This window comes from Triturus cristatus, chromosome 3_1 (genome assembly GCF_964204655.1).
Source record: "Triturus cristatus chromosome 3_1, aTriCri1.1, whole genome shotgun sequence".
Lineage (NCBI taxonomy): Eukaryota > Metazoa > Chordata > Amphibia > Caudata > Salamandridae > Triturus > Triturus cristatus.
Window position 1 is genome coordinate 456,352,898 of NC_140583.1, and position 19,188 is coordinate 456,372,085.

The 19,188-nt window shown below is 47.2% G+C and overlaps 1 protein-coding gene across 6 annotated transcripts in view; it reads left to right on the forward strand.

The window, feature by feature from the left end:
- Positions 1-19,188, forward strand: part of PDE8A (phosphodiesterase 8A) — a 2,267,087-nt gene that overhangs the window by 851,895 nt on the left and 1,396,004 nt on the right. For all 6 annotated transcript variants that reach the window (XM_085644266.1, XM_085644269.1, XM_085644268.1 and 3 more), the window contains exon 3: positions 2,489-2,679. In XM_085644266.1, the coding sequence (XP_085500392.1) occupies positions 2,489-2,679 (191 nt within the window). The remainder of the gene's footprint in view (positions 1-2,488; positions 2,680-19,188) is intronic.

Below are 19,188 nucleotides of genomic sequence, written 5' to 3' on the forward strand. Positions count from 1 at the left end.
GTTTTTGGTATGCTGTCCCTGATGACTCCTGCATGTACCATTCACAATATAAATAAGAGTGTAAAGAGGTTTATCTGGGCAGGCAGAAAACCACATCTCAAATCTTCAGAGTTAGATGTGGATACCAGATCAGGTGGCCTTCTGTTTCCTGACGTGCTGCTTTACTATCTGGCTCAGCATTTATCCAGATGACATATCTGATGATTCCAGCAGCTGATCAGCCTCATTGGGCATTTTGGGAGTGAAACATTTTTCAGGCTTCAGTGCTTTTAGGTAAGGGTGGGCGTAATGTGCGTAAGGGACTTACGCGGAGAGGCACGGAGATGGAACCAATCTCCGCATATTTCCGTTACGCACCTCCCGCCCGCAGTATTAAATACATTTAAAAAGCATATTTCAAATAACCTTACCTTATCGGCAGGCGGGAGGCCAACTTCCGTTATGGCCGAGTGTGCGGAGATTTGCCTTGTTTCTCCGCCTATATTGCGGAAGGGCAAATCTCCACACATTCAGTGGGCGGAACGGAGTTGTCCGCCCACCCCTAGTTTTAGGCATTTTATACAATACTTGAGTTTTGAAAGCCCTGTATTGCCCTCCTACCTTAAGGGCCAAGTGGGCTGTATGGAAAGATTCTTGAGAATTGAGAAAAGGTGCGCCACTTTGTTGCAATGAGGGAACCACAGTAACCCGAAAACCGATAAAATGGGCGCTGTGGGAAGAACAGGGAAGTAACACAATTGTTGACCTTCTTCATGGGGATTTGTTTCAATCCTTTGAGATGTTACAATTAACATTTTTACTTCCCCATTCACAACTCTGGCGGTATTGGCAAGTAAGACCTTGGTTAAGAGGTAAGCTTGAGCGGGATCCGATTAATTTCTCGATGTTGCCGATTATGTATTCTAGTCATGTCCTGCACTGGATATCTATTGCCATTATATATGGATGGCACTATGCTCTACTAGTTTTATTCCTTTTGATGAATTGGGCAAGCTAGCTTTGTAGCGTGATTTTATTGCTTTGGATAGTACGACTTCTCACTGGCATAGATGGATATCGACGGCTCTAATAGTGGCTAAGATCAGTATTGGCGAGCAGAACAAGCGCCTACACATCAGGAATGGCTTGCTGAACTTTATAGATTAGCCACATATGAATGTATATTTACAAGGTTTAAGATCAAATCCAGGGTTTCGATAATGTTTGGGTTCCATTTTTTAACATATGTAAACTCGAATTCTCTTTCTCGTGTGTGGCGTATAATACACTTTTCTGTGCAATTGTGATAGTGATTGGACTATTTTCATCTGTGATTTGAATCTGAGACAAAATGAGGCTGATGATGTAAATCATTTGTTTGTGAGGTGTGTCATACGTAGACATTACATACCTTAGGCATTGCTTAAACTGTATTTGTTTAACAGAAGGCTCCTTTATTGGATTTTATTTTTCTATTTTTATTCATACTTTCTAAAGTTCTTTTGTCCCTTCTTGGGATCTCATTGAGTAGTATATTGCATGACATTTGTTTTCATGTATAATGAAAATTTCAATAAAGAAATGTATAATAAAAAGAAACAGTATTTCAACTGGTTTAGGTACAACATGGCACAATGGGGCAACAATATCATTAATCTTTATAGGTTTCTTGCAACCTGTCTGCATACCTTCTGTTTCTGAGCTAAGCCTCCTCTTAGTTTCATGTGAGTCTGCTTTAATTCTCTTATTGAAATTCTCCAGTTGGCTGATACTGCAATTCGTACATTCACAACCTCTCCCCTTTAAAACGCAAATTCTTGTAATCTAATATTACGTAATCTCCACCAACCAACCACCTGAAACCAAATTGCCCTCCACTAATGACCAAACCTACCAGGTATTAATATATCACAAAGTAACTGGAGTAAATTCATGCAATTTATCTTGAGCGCATATGACTAATTGCAATAACCAACAGTAACCACTAGATGAACCACTAAACTTGAGTTCTGGAGTAGCGTGCTACTCGTCGTAAGCACTTCAATGCCTCCTCAGAGATAGTAAACAATGTATAAATCCAATTATAATTGCTACACATGTCACAGATTAATGCTTTTTATTGCCATTTCGCTTTGATTTGTGTTCCCTCTGACTTCTCATTTTTCTTCCTTCTTCCACAGACTTTCAGTCGTAATTGTATGCTCACATCACAGCATCTACTTAGGTCATCCTGATATGGCATCTATCTTGTCAACTGCCATCTGCCCAACCCTTAACGAGTTATCACTAGTTGCTTCTGTACATCTTGCCTTTAGTAAAGAAAAAAAAAATCATTGTTTTGCGATAATATTTTGTCTGTCTGGCTATGTTTTTAATTATTCAGGTATTCTACACATAAATGAAACATGTTCAAGTATTTTCTGGGAACTAAAATTCTTCTGCTGTTTCTTACATACGAAACTGAAAAATTGGCTGGCCAACATCTAATACAATATTGTTTATTTATCAGGTACTTTTAGTATTTGCCAAAGAAGACAACCAGAGCAATGGATTCTGCTGGGCGTGTGAAAAAGCAGGATTTAAATGTAATATTGCTAGGACTCCAGAATCTGCACTACAGAGCTTCTTGGATAGGAATCATGAAATAATCATAATTGATCATCGACATTCAAGACAATTCGATGCAGAATCTCTATGCAGGTAAATATGTTAATGATTCTAATACAATGGTTTAACAAGCTAATCCTGGACTCCACCTTTCGTCACTCTTTGATGAAGAAGACGAAAAAAGACTAGTATTGGGTTTGGTAATTGCAACATTGTTTACCTACAGTACTGCGAATCCACAAGATTGTGACATGTTGTGCTCTCCACAAAGAAGTTACTATTCAGAATACTCTTCTAAATGTCCTGTCATGTGTAACAGAATTGGATTTTTGTAGTCTAATGCTTGAAGGTGTAATTTGCCAATTTTTAAGTAAAGTTATAGTAAATAAGTCACCTTCTACATTATTTAGACCAAAATATCAGTTGCCCTTTGTTTAATTTAACAGAGGTATTGGGAACAAAGTAAAAAAGATTAAATAATACCCAAACCGACCCGCAGGTTGTCCTCCAGACTTCAACTGTGCTCAAATCTTAGAGAGAATGTTCTCACCTCTACTAGAGATCAAGCATTGCCTCTTTGCTGACATGTTTGCGCCCCACAGATTCTGAGTCTTTCATTGCCACTTTCCTTCTAATTCATAAAGAGACCAGGTTGACAAGTATTTTCTTTATATGCAAATTCCCTTTTCAGACTCTCTATATACTTCCTCAAGTTAGTCAGTTTTTTTCACTTTCTGATATCTAGTTTTGCTGGAAAGTGCTTTCTTTTACCTTATATCCACCTCCGAACTGTGTTCCACTTTTTGTAAACCAATTCTGGGAAAAAAGTCACATATATGGTCTAGATAGTATTCTTGTGAAAATCGTTATGAAGGCTTAAACTCCAACTATCCCAAGTGCTTAATTTGTAAAAATGCAAGTGCCCAAGGCTCAAGATATTTCTCAGAAAGCAACTGAAGTGGTTGTGGCTACCTATTGCCCTTGCTAGCACTGCCAAATGCGTTTCAAGGTCAGCTGACGCTATAAATATAGCTTGTAGCCACTTATACAATAATTACATTTTTTAACAGTGTATTGAATACAAATTTGATGAACTGTACTCAAAACTTTACAAAACAGTGCCACCATGTGAAAGACTGTCATTAATAAGTGCCGGTATTTACAAGTAAGTGCCAGTTCTAAGCACCTGCAAACACCGACACAGATCAAGCCAAATGGTCACATGGCCAAAAGCATTCTTACAGTCTGAAAGGAAAAGGCTGCAAAGTGGTTAAAGGCCAGGCGATATATTGGGAGTGCTCTGGACACCACACTTCAACTTCTAAGCATGACTATCATCCTATTTTTCACTCAATGTGATATTCTATACCTGAGAAATAACTCAAATCCTATGGGCAATTCTCTTGATTCCCCTGCAATATCCTACAGGTAACTAATCATGGTGTAATGATCTGTGGTATCAATCAATCAATCGGGTTTATAAAGCGCGCTACTCACCCGTGAGGGTCTCAAGGCGCTGAGGGGGGGAGGGGGAACAGCTCCGGACCAGTAGAAGAGCCAGGTCTTGAGGTCCTTCCTGAACGTGTGCAGGGTCGGGGAGCATCTGATGTTCACAGGGAGATCATTCCAGGTCTTGGTCGCGATATAGAAGAAGGCTCTCCCGCCAGTTCTGTTTCTGCGGATGCAGGGGACCTCTGTCAGGGCGAGGTCGGCGGAGCAGAGGTTCCTCTTGGGTACGTGGAAGGCTACTCTCTCGTTGAGGTATTTGGGCCCGATGTTGAGGGATTTGTAGGCGTGGCGGAGGCCCACCAGGTGTTGTTCCAGGCGGATGTGCAGGGTCCGAGGATGAGGACCTCGGTCTTCTCTGAGTTGAGCTTCAAACAGCTGTCTTTCATCCAGGCTGCCACGTTCTTCATTCCTTCCTGGAAACAGAGTCTGGAGTCTTTGGGCTTCTTCGTGAGTGAGAGGATGAGCTTGATGTCGTCGGCGTAGGATACAATGCTGAGGCCATGCTGTCTGACTATGGCGGCGAGGGGGGCCATGTAGATGTTGAAGTGCGTGGGGCTGAGCGATGATCCTTGGGGTACTCTACAGTTGATATCGGTGAGTTCAGAGAGGAAGGGAGGGAGTCTGATCCTCTGGGTTTGGCCGGAGAGAAAGGATTGGATCCAGTCGAGGACGGTTCCTTGTATCTCCGCGTCGTGAAGTCTGGCTGCGGAGAGGTCTAGCAGGATGAGGGCCGCAGTGTGTAGCAATCACCAGTAATCTCACCCCCAAACGAGCCTGGTACCTGAAAGAGCGAGGAATTGGTTCCGCGTTTCCTCGATGTCAGGGTTTCCTGAACTACAACTCCCTGCATGCACTGGGGCGCATCCGAGGACCTTACCTACATAAGCACTTCCGCAGGAGGCGGAAGGTGCTTGTCAATCACAGAGTTTCAGGATTTTAGAGGCGGAAGGTGCTCCCCGCCGGATACCAGCGAGAAGCATTGCAGCATTCGTGCCAGTGACGGGCCGTGTCCCGCGTTCCAACGGAAGCAAGCCTGTGACAACGGAGGATAAGAAACGCCGTGATTCCGGGAAGGCAGCTGTTCCAGCATCTGTGGTGAGACGAGCGTGTTGTTTGTTTCAATAAAACTTTATTGAGACTTCTACAGACCGTGTTTGTTCCAAGTGTGCCTTTTCCCTTTACCTGGTGATTACATGGACTGCTACATGCTCACATAGACGCTACGTACCTCGCTGCCGTTCTGTCAAATATAAACTGCTTTTTACAATCTCCTCGATTTCCCAAGGAGGGAATACTCTTTTGTTTTTTGGAGCAACAGAATCGCTGTGCAAGTACTGGGGCTCACAAGTGGATCTCTTCAGCTAGTCCTTGACTTAGTTGGTGTGAGAAGTATATCACATCGCGAAGAAGCCAGGGGCAATCCACACAAGGCTCAGAGTTATTACTAGCTACACACTCTAGTGACAATTAACTGGAACAGTGTGGTAACCCCGGGTAGGGGTAGTATTTACGGAAGACAGTCAGGGGGGTGCCGAAGATTACAAGATATCACGAAAGAATTGAGGTAATCCCAAGACACCATAGTTCTGGTGGGTAGGCATAAGGTTTTACTTTCGCTGCCCTAGCGGAGAGAGGGCTTTTGTTTACCTAATGTCTCTCTCATCCTAGGTCTTCCGGTAACCAACTTCTAGAAGAAGATTCCATCCCCGTCGTACATCCCGAAGAGCCCATATCCCTGGCCGCACCTTGTTTATGTTATCCACTTCCCTTTTTCCCTCAGGCCTGATCTCACGCAGCTAGGTTGCCTTCCTCTGCTGGGGATTAGGCTCTTGGGAATCAGGGACTCACTCATCTGCTATCGTCTCTGCTGGACCCTACGAGAACAGGTTAGTGGCGACTATAGGCTTGGGCACTACTGACAACCTGGCATACCTGACACAGTGTCCCTGGTGGAGTAGCATGCGGATGTCATTGGTGGCTGCAAGGAGGGCAGTCTCGGTGCTGTGGTTGCTGCGAAATCCAGACTGGGAGGCATCCAGGATGGAGTTCTCTTTGATGAAGGCAGTCAGTTGGGCGTTTACGAGTCTCTTGGTGACTTTGGCCGCAAAGGGGAGGAGAGAGATGGGCCGGTAGTTTTCAGGTCTGTTGGGTCGGCCGTTGGCTTCTTGAGGAGGGGTTTAACCTCCACCCACTTCCAGTCGTCTGGGAAAATGCCAGACATGAAGGAGGCGTTGATGGTCCATCCTAGTTCGGGTGCGATGGCGGTGGCCCTGTGGAATATGTGCAGTGGGCGGGGGTCTGTAGGGGCTCCTGAGTGGGTTCTCTTCATGGTCGCGGTGATGTGTTCTACGGTAGCGGGATTCCAGGTCTTGATGGATGGCTTACCTGCAGCGTGGAGGATGGGGGGTGTCCAGCGTCTGTTCGCTGAAGTTGTCGTACAGGACCTTGATCTTTAGATGGAAGTAGGAGCTGAGCCGGTCACAGAGTTCCTGGGAAGGCGTGACGTCCGTGGCTTCACTGGGGGGGTTTCGCGAACTGCTGTATGACGTTGAACAGGTCCTTGGCATTGGTCGCGTTGGTCTGGACTTGGGGCCATATGTATCAAGCCTTTTTCCCGTTTGCAAACAGGCAGATTCTCAGAATCGGTCCGTTTGCGAATTGGAAAAAGCCTTTTGGGATGTATCATCCCAAAAGGCCATCGCAAAATAGAGAATTGCAAAATTTGCGATTCTCTATTTTGCGAATGCAATTAAGGAATTGCAAATTGCGATTCCTTAAATGCAATTCTGGAAGCACCAGAAATTTGCTATTTGGCCTTAAGGAATTGCAAATTACCACCAACTTCAAGTTGGTGGTAATTTGAAGATTTTCTTTAAAAAAGTACTTTTTTGATTTTTTTAAAGTGCAATACATCGCACATACATTCCCCTAGGGCGTGTATGTGAGCAAAGTTGGCACACATGCATATTTCAGGGATGCAACAGGGTGTCCTTTTGGCACCCATGCAACCTTGAAATTGCATTCTCAATTCTCTAATTGGTAATCGCAAATTGAGAATGTCTTCCCATATATTCCTATGGGCCTCCTAGCACATAGGAATGAATGGGAAGGTATTCCTTATTTACGAATCTCAGTTTGCGATTCGCAAATAAGTAATTTGTAGGATTCGCAAAATATTTAGCAAATCCTACATACATTGCATTTTGCGATTCTCTAATTGTGATTCGCTAAAAATCGCGATTTGTGAATCGCAAAACTCTTTTTTGTTACATATGGCCCTTGGTCTCTTATGAATGTCCGTTTGGTGTCTCTTATGCGCTGGTGGTATTCCTTCAGGGCGATCCTGTGTTTGTTCCGTGCTTCAGTGGTTTTCTGGTTTCGCCAGGTTTTCTCTAGTCGTCTGCAGGAGCGTCTGGCATCTTGCAGTTCTGTGGTGAACCAGGCAGCCTTCAGAGGGCGTTGTTTGGCGAGGTGGCGGAATGGTGCGAGCTTGTTGGCGCAGCAGGAGATCCAGCAGTGAAATTCCATGGCTGCGGAGTTGGTGTCGGTCGTGGCGCTGGGGGGGTCTTGGAGGAGGGGGTTGTTGAGGTGTTCTTCTGTTACCTTGCTCCAGTTCCTTTGTGGCAGGCGCGGGGGCTTGGGTGTGGTGGTAGTGTTGAAGGTGAAATGGGCGCAGTAGTGGTGGTCCATCCAGAGGGCATGGGTGGTGTGGCTGAAACGGAAGTTTGTCCCTCCCGCGAAGATTGGGTCGAGGGTGTGTCCAGCTTTGTGAGTGGGCGTGTTGACCAGCTGCTTCAGTCCGAGGTTGGCAAGGTTGTCGAGGAGAGTGGTAGAGTCGGGGTCGTCGCTGTTGTCAAGGTGGAAGTTCAGGTCCCCAAGTATAACGTAGTCCATGGAGGTGAGGGCATGGGGTGCGGCAAGCACGGCGATTGTAGTTGCAGACTGGATCCGAGGTCCCGGTGGTCTGTAGATAAGGGTGCCACGTAGCGTGGTCCTGAGGCTGGTCTGGATCTGGAAGTGGAGGTGTTCTGTGTTGGAGTGGGGGTCACTCGTGTTGGATGTGGAGACTTGGAGGGGGATCTTGTGTGCGATGGAGAGTCCTCCTCCTGGGTGGTGGGCGGGCGGTCCTTTCTCTGGATCTTGTAGCCGTCGGGGATGGCAGTGGCAATGTCGGGGCAAGAGGTGGCGTTGGTCCAGGTTTCCGTGAAGGTGACGTCGGGCGAGAGGGAGTCGATCAGGTCCCAGATCTCTACGGCGTGTCGGTGCAGGGAGCGCACGTTGAGGAGAATGCATGTCAGGGTTTCGGTGGCACGTGCGTCAGGAGTGACTTAGGAGTGCTTCTCAATCGCTAGCATAGCCAACTCCTCATTTGTAACCTATAGCAGCCTCTTTGTCATGCCCACAAGCTGAATTTATGTGCAGTGATTGGGGCTAGCTAGACTCATAGCTGTCTGCTGGGTTCAGTGATTGATCTTTTCAATAGAAGAGTAGCTTTTGGCTACTTCAAGTACGCTGGGACCCTAGCCTCTGACAGATGTTCATTTATTTTCAATAATTGCAGGGGTAAACATATCCTCCACTTTTTGTACTAAAAACAAAACGGTTGAGGTCTATTGAAGGGATATGTGGTAGCAGAATTAAACTCTAAAAATTAGGAAGAAGAAAAGGTTTGTTTACAGGACTCCGTTTGGAAAGTGATGTCAATGCCAAAGTTATTAGCTCCCTATTCCTGTCCTTTGTTTAGTCCTCTCCCTAATAAGATGAACTTCATTTAATAAATGTCTGAACTGATACACTTGCCATTGTTGAATAATTAACAAAAGCTTTGGTCTCCTCCACCATGAAGTTAAAATATTGTAAATTGGTAGGTTCAGTGTCCTTACTACAGGACTTTTTTAAACTGGTTCTACCAATCTTTTCACCTCAGGCTTAGCTTTCTCACACTTCTTTGTGGCTGCATGTAGTTAAGATCTTGCCAGCATTAAATAATTTCAGTGAGAGCGGAGCAAGAACCTTCTTAAGGGTACCTAGTATTAGGGAGAAATTACATATGTTACCTAGCTGTTATCTTGGACCTAAGATCAGAATGTGAATAAGCCTGGGAGAACAGACTCAAAGACCTGACTGGTCAACTTCCTTCAATCCCACTTCGAGTTTTCTTCTGGTTCTCAGACGCTAACCAGTGCTACCCACTTAATGAAATATTCAGGAAACCAAGGCAAATTCGAGGCATGTTAAAAATGAAAGTGGGTATTTACAGGAGGTAGGTTCTCAGAGGTTAGTATTTCAGTCAAGGGTATTACCTTTTGATGGAATTTACGACCCACTGCTTTAAGCCCCCTCCTCTAGGTGTCTCAAATATCAGTTAATCTTTTTTTTTTTTTTTAAACAATTTTTATTTTAAGCAACATAGTATCGGCATACAGCATGTATCAGTACAGTGATTACAACCCCCCCACAGTAGTTCCCGAACTCTAGGTCCATACACATCTAAGCACAATCTTGAGCGCTTCAATACCTCTGGTCGCTGGTCAGCCATCCCCTGGGCACATAACTAGGGGTGCACACTTGAACAAACACAACAAATAATGTAGGTCAATGCATTGTTTACTTCCCTACTCGGGGTGGGGGGGAGGCTACAACCTCAGACGCTAACTGGTCCAACATTTCTTGTCTTTCGCGCCACAGCTCTATCGTAGGGGAGATACAAATGTCGCCTCTGTATCTGTTCCACCTCCCTCACTTGCGGTCCCACTTCCCAGGGCAGCCCCGTCCTTTGAATACTGTCTTTTCTGCAATCATTGTTGATTCCATATCCTTTGCCCAATCTCTCACCAACTGCTCCCCGTCCACCCCCCATTTCTGTGCAATGTTGCGCTTTGCGATAATAAAGCCCATCGCAGCCCAAGCCTGTTCAGCCTGGGAGAGGTCAGTCGCCTTCCAAATATTGAGGAGGCAGAGCTGGGGGGACATCTGCAGGGGCTTATCACATGTTCTCACAATTTGACGGGAGACTGCGTCCCAGTACTGCTGTATGTGCGGGCAATACCATAGGATATGGATAAAAGTACCTACTTGGTTACATTGTCGGAGACAGAGCGTGTCAGGGCGCCTACCCAGTCGGAATAGAAGTTTGGCATCGAAGTAGACTCTATGGAGAATCTTCAACTGGATTAACCGTAACCGCATGGGAATGGCTACTTCCCTGGGGGAAACAAGAGCGTCACGCCAATCCTCGTCTTCTATAATTCCCAGGTCGGTTTCCCAGTACCCTTTCAGGTTCTGCATTGGATCAGGACGATTGTTGACAACCTGTTTGTACGTCAGCGAGATTGCCTTGCGGTCAATGGGGTCTAATAGCAACCTATCCTCCATGGGGGATGAGTCAGGGAGAGGGGTCCCCTTTGGTAGGGCTGTCGAAATAGCGTGTCTAATCCGTAGGTACCTAAATGCCTCCGATGGTGCTAGTTGGAATTTTGTCTAGAGGTCACTAAATGAGGCCATCTTCCCCTTCACCCACATGTCTCCCGCTGTGGAAATCCCGATTGTGTCCCATTTATCGAACCCAGGGCATTGACTGAGTCGACCCAACTTTTCAGACACCCATAACGGAGTCGCCTTGGTCAGGCGGTTATACCACCCCAGCTTTCTCGTAACTTTGTGCCAAGTCTCCACCGTACGGGCAGTGGGGCTAGTTAACTGCAGTTTGCGGGAATTTGTGTATAGTGCCCTATTATAGTCACCCGTTCCAATAAGCCAGCGGTCTGTGCGAAAATTGGGATCGTCATATTGGCCGAACACCCAGCTGTTGATAGCAATCAACTGAGAGGTCTGATAGAGTCGTAGGTCTGGTAACCCTATGCCCCCATCATACCATCCCATCGTGAGCTTGGACAATGCAATGCGTGGGGCTCGGTCTTCACACAAAAGTCCCCGTACAACGCTATCGATTTGGGCAAAGTAGGACTCTGGAATAGGTTATGGGGGCGTTTTGTAGCGCATACAAAAAGTGTGGAAGCGCAAGCATTTCAAACAGGGACGCTCGTCCCAGGAGGGTGGGGGGAGAGATCGCCAATGGAGGGCATCAGACTTAAGGCGTTGAAGAGGCCCAATTAGGTTTTGTTCATAGAAGAGATCAGCATCCGGGGTGCCGAAAATGTCAAGATAGCGGAAGCCACGCGTCGTGACCGGTATCTCATAGCCCCTTGGACTGGTGGGGGGAGCACCCCACAACGCAAACATTTGGGACTTGGACCAATTAATCCTATATCCCGAGTGGGAACCAAAAGTATGAAAAATGTGCAGCACCCGCCGCATAGATCGCGCTGGAGAAGCCAGATATAAGAGAATATAATCGGCGTATAAAGATATGCGATCCTCATTGTCCGACGACCATTGGAGCCTGCAAATCTCAGGATCCCCCCTGACCCAGATGGCCAACGGTTCTAATACCAGTGCGAAGAGCAGAGGACACAAGGGGCAACCCTGCCTCATACCCCGGTGTAGAGCAAAAGTGGCCGAACGATGGTTGTTAACAGTTATGTGCGCGGTAGGTTGAGTGTACAATAACCTAATCCAGCGTATTAATTTGGACCCAAACCCCATGCGAGCCAGCACGGAAAAAAGCAAATCCCATTCGATAGTATCAAACGCCATGCTGGCGTCTAAAGATAATAGGCCTGCGTCTTATTCGATGGTAGTAAGCCTACCGAGGGCCCCGTTCACCCGCCGTAGATTTCGGGCCGTATTTTTGCCCGGCATGAAGCCGGACTGGTCCGGATGAACTAAGTCGGTGACATGGGGAAGGAGTCGATTGGCCAGAAGTTTGGCCAAGATTTTGGTCTCGACTGTCAGTAGGGAAATAGGGCGGTAGGATTTGCATTCTTCGACTGGCTTGTTAGGTTTATGGATGACCACGATGGCCGCATTACGGACATCGGCAGGGAGAATTCCCAACTCGAAGCACTCCTGGTAGAGGTTCAGTAAGTGTGGAGCCAACAGTGTAGCCGTGGATTTAAAAAGCTTGATGGGAAGTCCGTGTGGACCCATCGCCTTCCTAGAATGGACTTCTGGATCTCAATCTCGGTGATATCAACCTCAAGCGCCTTCCTATCCTGCGGGGAGATGCTGGTCACTTCTATAGTGGCCAGTAGGTCAGCCGACATCGGAGCTTGAGATGTCGGCAAACCGGCATAAACCTCCGCAAAATAAGATGCGAAAGTATCAGCTATAAGTTGGGGATCTGTGAGAAGCTTACCATCCGGAGCTGCGATTATGTGGACCCATCGTGAGGCCCGCTCTTTACGCTCCAGCCATGCCAGGAGTTTACCCGTTCGTTCCCCCTGTTCATAAACCCGGTGTCGAGAGGACAAGGAGCGCATCGTAGCTTCTTCCAGAAGCAACTCTTTATAGTCCTGTCTCTTGATTTTAAGGCAATGCTGAGTAGCATGGTCAGAGCCGGTCGCAGTCGACTCCTCCAGAGCTAATATTTCCGCTTCCATCTCAACCACTCTATTGGACCTCTTGTTTCCATTTCCTACTACCAAGGAGAGGGCCCTTCCCTTTATTACGGCTACAAACGCACCCAAGAGCGTCAATGCCGAGTCAACTGTGCCAACATTTTCGCCAAAATAATATTCTGCGTCCTTGCGTAGGGCTTGATGTGGGGGACCCTCAACGCCCATGGCTGTACGGTAATTGTACCGGGGCATCTGATCCGTCGTATTGCAAAAGGACAGGGGAATGGTCTGAGATCCCGCAAGCCAGGCATGTGGCTCTCGTGAAGGAGTGGATGTCCTGGGCATGTGTGAATATGTGATCTATATGAGATTGGCTACCATGTGCCCCAGACTGAAATGTGAAGTGCGTGTGTAAAGGATTAAGCAATCTCCAGATGTCTAAAACCCCCAGAGCATTAGTGAATTTGAATAATTGCGAGCCCCTCGGGGGGTCTTCCCGAGCAGGAAGACTATCCCGATTACCATCCATGGCTAAATTAAAGTGAACCCCCCCCCCTCCAATCACTAAGATTCCCAAGGGTAGTTCCAACAGCAGGACACCTATATCACCTAGCGTCAATCTCTGCAATTCCGGGGGGGCATAAACAGAGACGATATTAATAACACGTCCCAGGAGCCTGTAACTGCCGAATATCTACCCTGCACATCCGTCCAGGAGTTGTGTACAATATATGGGCAGTTTTTTCGGAGGAGAATCCCCACACCCCTTGAGCCTGAGGTGAATCCAGAGTGGACTATCAATCGATAACCATTCCTAATCAAGGCTCCACACGTGTTTCCAATTAGGTGTGTCTCCTGCAACATCACTACGTCAAGCTCCTGCCTTTGGAGATAGTGCAGTACAATACCCCTTTTAATTTTATCCCCAAGACCGTCAATATTCCATGTCGCTAATTTAAGCATGAAATCAGTCACCATCCTGCAGGTCAAAGGGGAGAGAGCACAACAGGATGTATCTGTCAATAGGGGGTGTCCCCGGGTTACCCCCCAACACATAGCCCTTCACCATGAACCAAAAGCAAAGGCTGTGGCGCTGAGTAGCGCTAAACACATTAGGACTGTGCCAAATGAGGGAAAGTTGAACATTGCTAGGCACTGATACAAAACATAGAAGAACAATAAACCAACGTGATACCGAACCCAAAATACCCCCCAACCCACCTCCCTCTCCCCTCCCTGCCTCCCTGCATAACAGGCATTGAACCACCCGCCACCCCCAACTTGCAGAGTGCCTGTCACGCACCCTAAACATTTCAAGGAACGTGATACAATCCCATTCCCTAAAGCATGACTACAGGCCAATAAGTCTGCTGCAGAAAGATTCTCAATCAGGTAAGCCGCACCCACTCCCATCGCAGACATGCCGAACTGAGCAAATCGAATAGTGGAGAAGAAATGGTAGAGGGCTCAAGACCTGCCAGCTACTCGCTGCAGCCTGCCGCGGGTAGTAACCCGCACTGGCCTGTCGGTTTTTGCCTGCCAAGCGCTCCCCCCCCCCCCCCAACCCCCTCCCCCCCAACGACTTGTCTAAGGGCACAGGTGGCGCAGCATAAGTCAATGGGGGCAAAACAAGTGCGTAGGAGGGATTCCACCATAAAGCGTGAAAATTGAGGAGGGTCCAAACCTATTACAAGGAACAGGCATTAGAGGTTCCAAACAGGGGCGCTCCCCCAAGCAGGCACCCCAGAGTCCAGAGCCGGTTCCACTATGTCGACGCTGCCTGCCACTGTACCCTCCTGAGGCGTCGCAATGTTCACAGGGGCACAGGAGCAAAGAAGGATAGGGCCTGTCACCCGCGGCCCAGAGCGTCGTGGTGCACCCCCCTGGGTAGCGCCTTGCTGCAAGAGATGCACGCGTACCTGTTCTTGCAGGCCACTGGACGCCTTTGGGTGCTTCGGTGCGGCCCACTGGAGAGTTGCAGCCTCCAGGGGAATATTAAAGCGGGGGAGGGCAGCCACCAACCGCTAGGTGAAGGGGCAGCCTCAGAGTCCAAGTCCGCTCCAGCGGGCGGGGAAGGCCAGATAGTTCCGCCGCCGGCAACACGCGCGGCCCAAACACCACGCCGTGACCCCGGCGTTGATTTCTGTGCGTGCCCGGGTAAGAGTTGGGCTCACACCGTGTCCCTGGAGTCTCCTCAAACGATCGGGGCCTGCCGCACCACACCAATGCCCCCGAGGACCATGAAACTTCGCCCAGCTCGGGCTAGGGATCGTCTACAGCCAGGCACAGTTTGAGGCGACGGCGGCCTGGGCAAGCTGGAGTATTACGGATGTTACGAGAATGGCGCAGCGGAGCTCAGCTACCGTGTGGCCATTTCCCTTGGCAGTTGGCCACGCCCCCATCAGTTAATCTCTTGATTATCTAGATAAGTTAATCTTGTTATCAGACCAGATATTAAAAGCACTCATTATAAGAGGTTGATTACTCCATCACTGATTAGATGATGTCTATGAAATATTCTTCCACTGCAAAAATGTATGTGGTTATCTGTAAATCCATAAATAGTCCAAAATGATGTATCCTCACTGAGATCTTGCATGCTACTGCTTCAAAAGAAGGAAACTTGACTAAGGACATTTTGTAGTCCCGTAGGTTAGTGGGATGACTATCCTCCCTAAATAGCTTTAAAAATTTCAATGATGAGAAGGCAAGATGGCGGCAGCATGAATCACCGCAGCAGAGCTCCCTTCCTTATGACCCTGAAGTACCATTGATTTAGCGCGACCACGGGCGCTTGACTCCCAGTTTTTCTACTGCTTACCTGCTGACAGTTTCGCGGATCGGCTGGGCAGCCCGCCCTGGGCAGGATTAGAGGTGCGACTCACTTTCCCAATACGGGAGGAGGTGCCAGATGGCGTCTACATGCGGAGGAGGTCGGGGACAGTCCGCGAGTCAGCTAAAGCAGAGCTGAGGAGGAGCGGCTTCTACGTGCTGGCGGCAGGAATTGCTTCTTCACTGCGCTCCACCTTGTGGTCGTGGATGGGTATTGCAGCTGCTTTCAGTCGCAAACTGGTTCACAGGGCACACATAGCAGTAATTTGTTCCAACTTGGCAGCAGATGTGATGCCTCCTAAATCAACGAGACAAGTAAGAGAGGTGGTGGGGCAAAATCCAGCGCAACTACAAGTAACCAGACAGGAGTCTCCTCCAGTTTCTGCGTGTCAGGCAGGTAAGCCTAATGAACCCCGTAACTTGAAGAAGCAGGCGGTCAGTGTAGGGGCAGAAAAGTGGAGGAATCTGGCTGAGCGTGCACAAACTGGGGGGGGCGGAAATTGACAGATTTAAAGATAGCAGAAGATGCAGTGACCACCCCAGAGGGGGTCAACTTAATTTCAATTTCTGCACCACCCTAACCGGCTATTACAGATTTCTTCAAAACTAGGGACGAAACTTGGAGCCAAAGCATCCCTGAGCGTACCTCTGAACGCCTGGGCGAACCTGTCCTGTAGACAATTGACCTGAATATAAATGAACACTTGGAGGATGCAAGTGGGGAGACCCCTACGGCACAATTGGAAATTTGGGAGGAGAAGGAGCTGCATAATAAAGATTCCGATATCCCGAATGAGATGGCTCAAGGCGCCGCAGGGAGCGAACCTCACCTGATCCCCGATCAAGTATGTTATCTTTACCAGAAGGCTCTTCTGGGGGACTTTCATGTACCACAGGTCTAGATGATGGTACAGATAAGTTCTTTTCACTTACAGAGGAATCATTTGCAGGAATCTCTGATTCTGATCATAGCGAATTTGAGGACAGTATATCCTCAGGCTCCAGCACTCTTGAGGCACTGGAGACTGCCCTGAAGCGACAAAAACATCGAAGGAGCTCTAAAGGGTCCAAGGGCCACACCAAGATACAGAAGAATAAGGGTAGGCGCTCCGCCGGCCCTGGGCAGAAAGTTGGCAAAGCCTGCGAAGAGATGGGCGAAAGGATGAATATCATGGAAGAGAGAACCACTGCTGTTGAAACTGTCTGATGTGAGAGAGGAAACAAAATCTCATGACGCTCAGCTTACTGACCCTATGTGGATACTGGAAGATAGGGAGAATTGACTGAGGAGGAATAACTTCCGCTGTCTTGGGCCATGAAGGGGAACACTTTCGCTCTTTTATTTTAGATCTCCGTAAGGAAGCCTTCCTGGAACTTTCGGGGTGGGATTGGGAGCGTGAAATTTAGAAGGTTCACCGGTTCCCATTTGCCCGACACAAAATCTCTGGTAGAGATCTAAACCAGCCGTGGGCCATTCTGGTTTTCTTTGGCAATTATATGCTTAGACAGGCTATATTCGAGAAAGCAAGGCCGGAGGCTAGGAGGCAGTATAAAGAATCCTCTTTTTTTGTGTGCCCTGATTTTTGCCACTTTACTGTGGAACGCAGATGGCGACTACGGCAACTAATTAAGCCCTTTCAAGATGCCGGATTAGAGGCGTTTTTGCTGGCCCCGGCTAGCCTTAAGACAGTGAGAGGGTCTGTTAAATTTTTCACCTCTGAAATTCAAGCTAGAGAGTATTTGGATCAAGTCCGGGTGGGGAAAAGAACCATATAAGAAATTAATGTAGTTTAACAGCTTAACTAACTGAACCCATGCTAAGAGCTAAAAGCCATCAGATCAGGGAGGTATCTTTGTTTAGACGGCCTTCTTCCCCTTTATTTGTGTTAATGGTTTGACTGGGTGCGAAGGGTGCTGGGAGGTGGGGGGTGGGGGGTTTGTGGTTTTTCTTGCTATCTCAATCACACGGACCATATGAGTCTTGCTGCTTCCAAGGGTAGGGGAGGGAGGCCGGGTGGGGAAGGGGTTATGGGAAGGGTTGTGGGGGGGTGGGGATGTGGGGGCATTTGGCAAAAAAGTGAAGTGTAATTTGCAGCTGAAGTATGTTTTTTGTGATTTTTAAAAAAAAATGTGTTGGTATTAAAGGCTAGAGAACAAGTCGCAAGTAAGATTGGATCAGAGAGCCTGGTGGGCCAGTATATTGTTGGTATTAAACATGACAAGGTAATACAGTCTGGTAAATTGATCTACTGGTATAATGGCTAAATTACGCATTGCCACTATTAATATCTGTGGTCTAAAAGACCGCGCCAAAAGGAGAATGTTTCAAGAAGATCTTAAAGTTTTAAAGGCAGACTTTCTGTCCAGGAGACACACATAGCGAGGAATGATAGCAATCTGCTTAAGTCTTTTAGGTTGAAAGTGGCAGCCTATACAACACAAGATGGGAGGACTAAGGGTGTTGCTGTCCTTACAAAAGGCAACTCTATTAATCTAGGAAGAAAGGCTGTGGATAAGAATGGCAGATGTGTAATATTGGAATGCAGACATAGCACTGGTCATTTACACTATGCTAAGTTTATGCTCCAGTGCTAGATGATCCAGGGTTATTGCATTTTTTATCTAATGAATTACCTTTCTAGCCGAGACCATATGTGGTGTGTGGGGATCTAAATCTCAATGGATCTAGTGGAGTCTGAAGGGTCAGGGGATTGCCAGCAAGGGTCGTAAACCACAATCAATGCGGGCATTCAGAACCCTACTAAGGGATATTGGTTTGGTAGATGCCTGGCCTAAATTTTGAGCCCAAGAGCCTGGTTACACCTATTATTCTGCCCCACATGGCAAGTTTGCCAGGCTTGATTACTTTCTAACTTCACCATCTCTACTTCAGGAGGCTCGGATGGATCTTTTTCCTAAAGTAATGTCAGAATTTACGTTTGAGAGGGCACTTTTATCCGATCAAGATTTTATCAAACATATTAAGGGTTGCATCAGGGAGTTTTTTTTACCTTAATAAGGGCAGCACCCCCACCTCCCTTCCCTGCCCCCTGGAATGGTTTGGGATGCTTTTAAAGCATAAGTGAGGGGAGATACGTTGCAATATAGCCTGAGCAAACCAAAATAAGGGGAAAAACAGATTAAACAGCTTTATCAAAAGCTTGCCCGATTGGAAACAGAAATAATTAGTACAGTGACTAGAGGAGGCCATGTTTCTACAACCCTGAATTCTATTACGGTAACCAAAGCCCATCTGACCGATTTTAACACAGAGAGGAGGGCAGGGAAGTATCTTGCCAAAAAGACGACTGTTATGAAAACAGCAAGACTGTTGGTCGATTACTAGCAGTCAGGGCCAGACAACAGGTGGCAACAGGACATATAGAGAAAGTTAAGAATATTCGGGGGAATGTAGTCACCGATCCCAGTGATATCAGGGGGGGCTTTTAGGGAGTTCTATGAAGATCTATATAGGTCTCCATCCTGTGTTGGTCTTTTAACGAATAGTAAACTGCTGGATTTTGTCCCGAATGGAGGGGTCTCCCAGGTGGAGGGCTTTCAATTAGGGTCAGATATAGCACAGGAGGAGCTATATAATGCTCTTCAAGCCCTGCACTTGGGCAAAGCAGCAGGAACTGATTGTATACCCATAGAGTTTTATAAGGTCTTTTTTAAAGAGACCCGACAGGCTGTGCTTGGCCTATTTAAGGAGATTAGGGAAGGGGCTGCACCACCGGGCTCGTGGGGCATTGCCAACATAATTTTTTTTTTTTAAAAGGGCAAGGATCCTACTAATATGGGC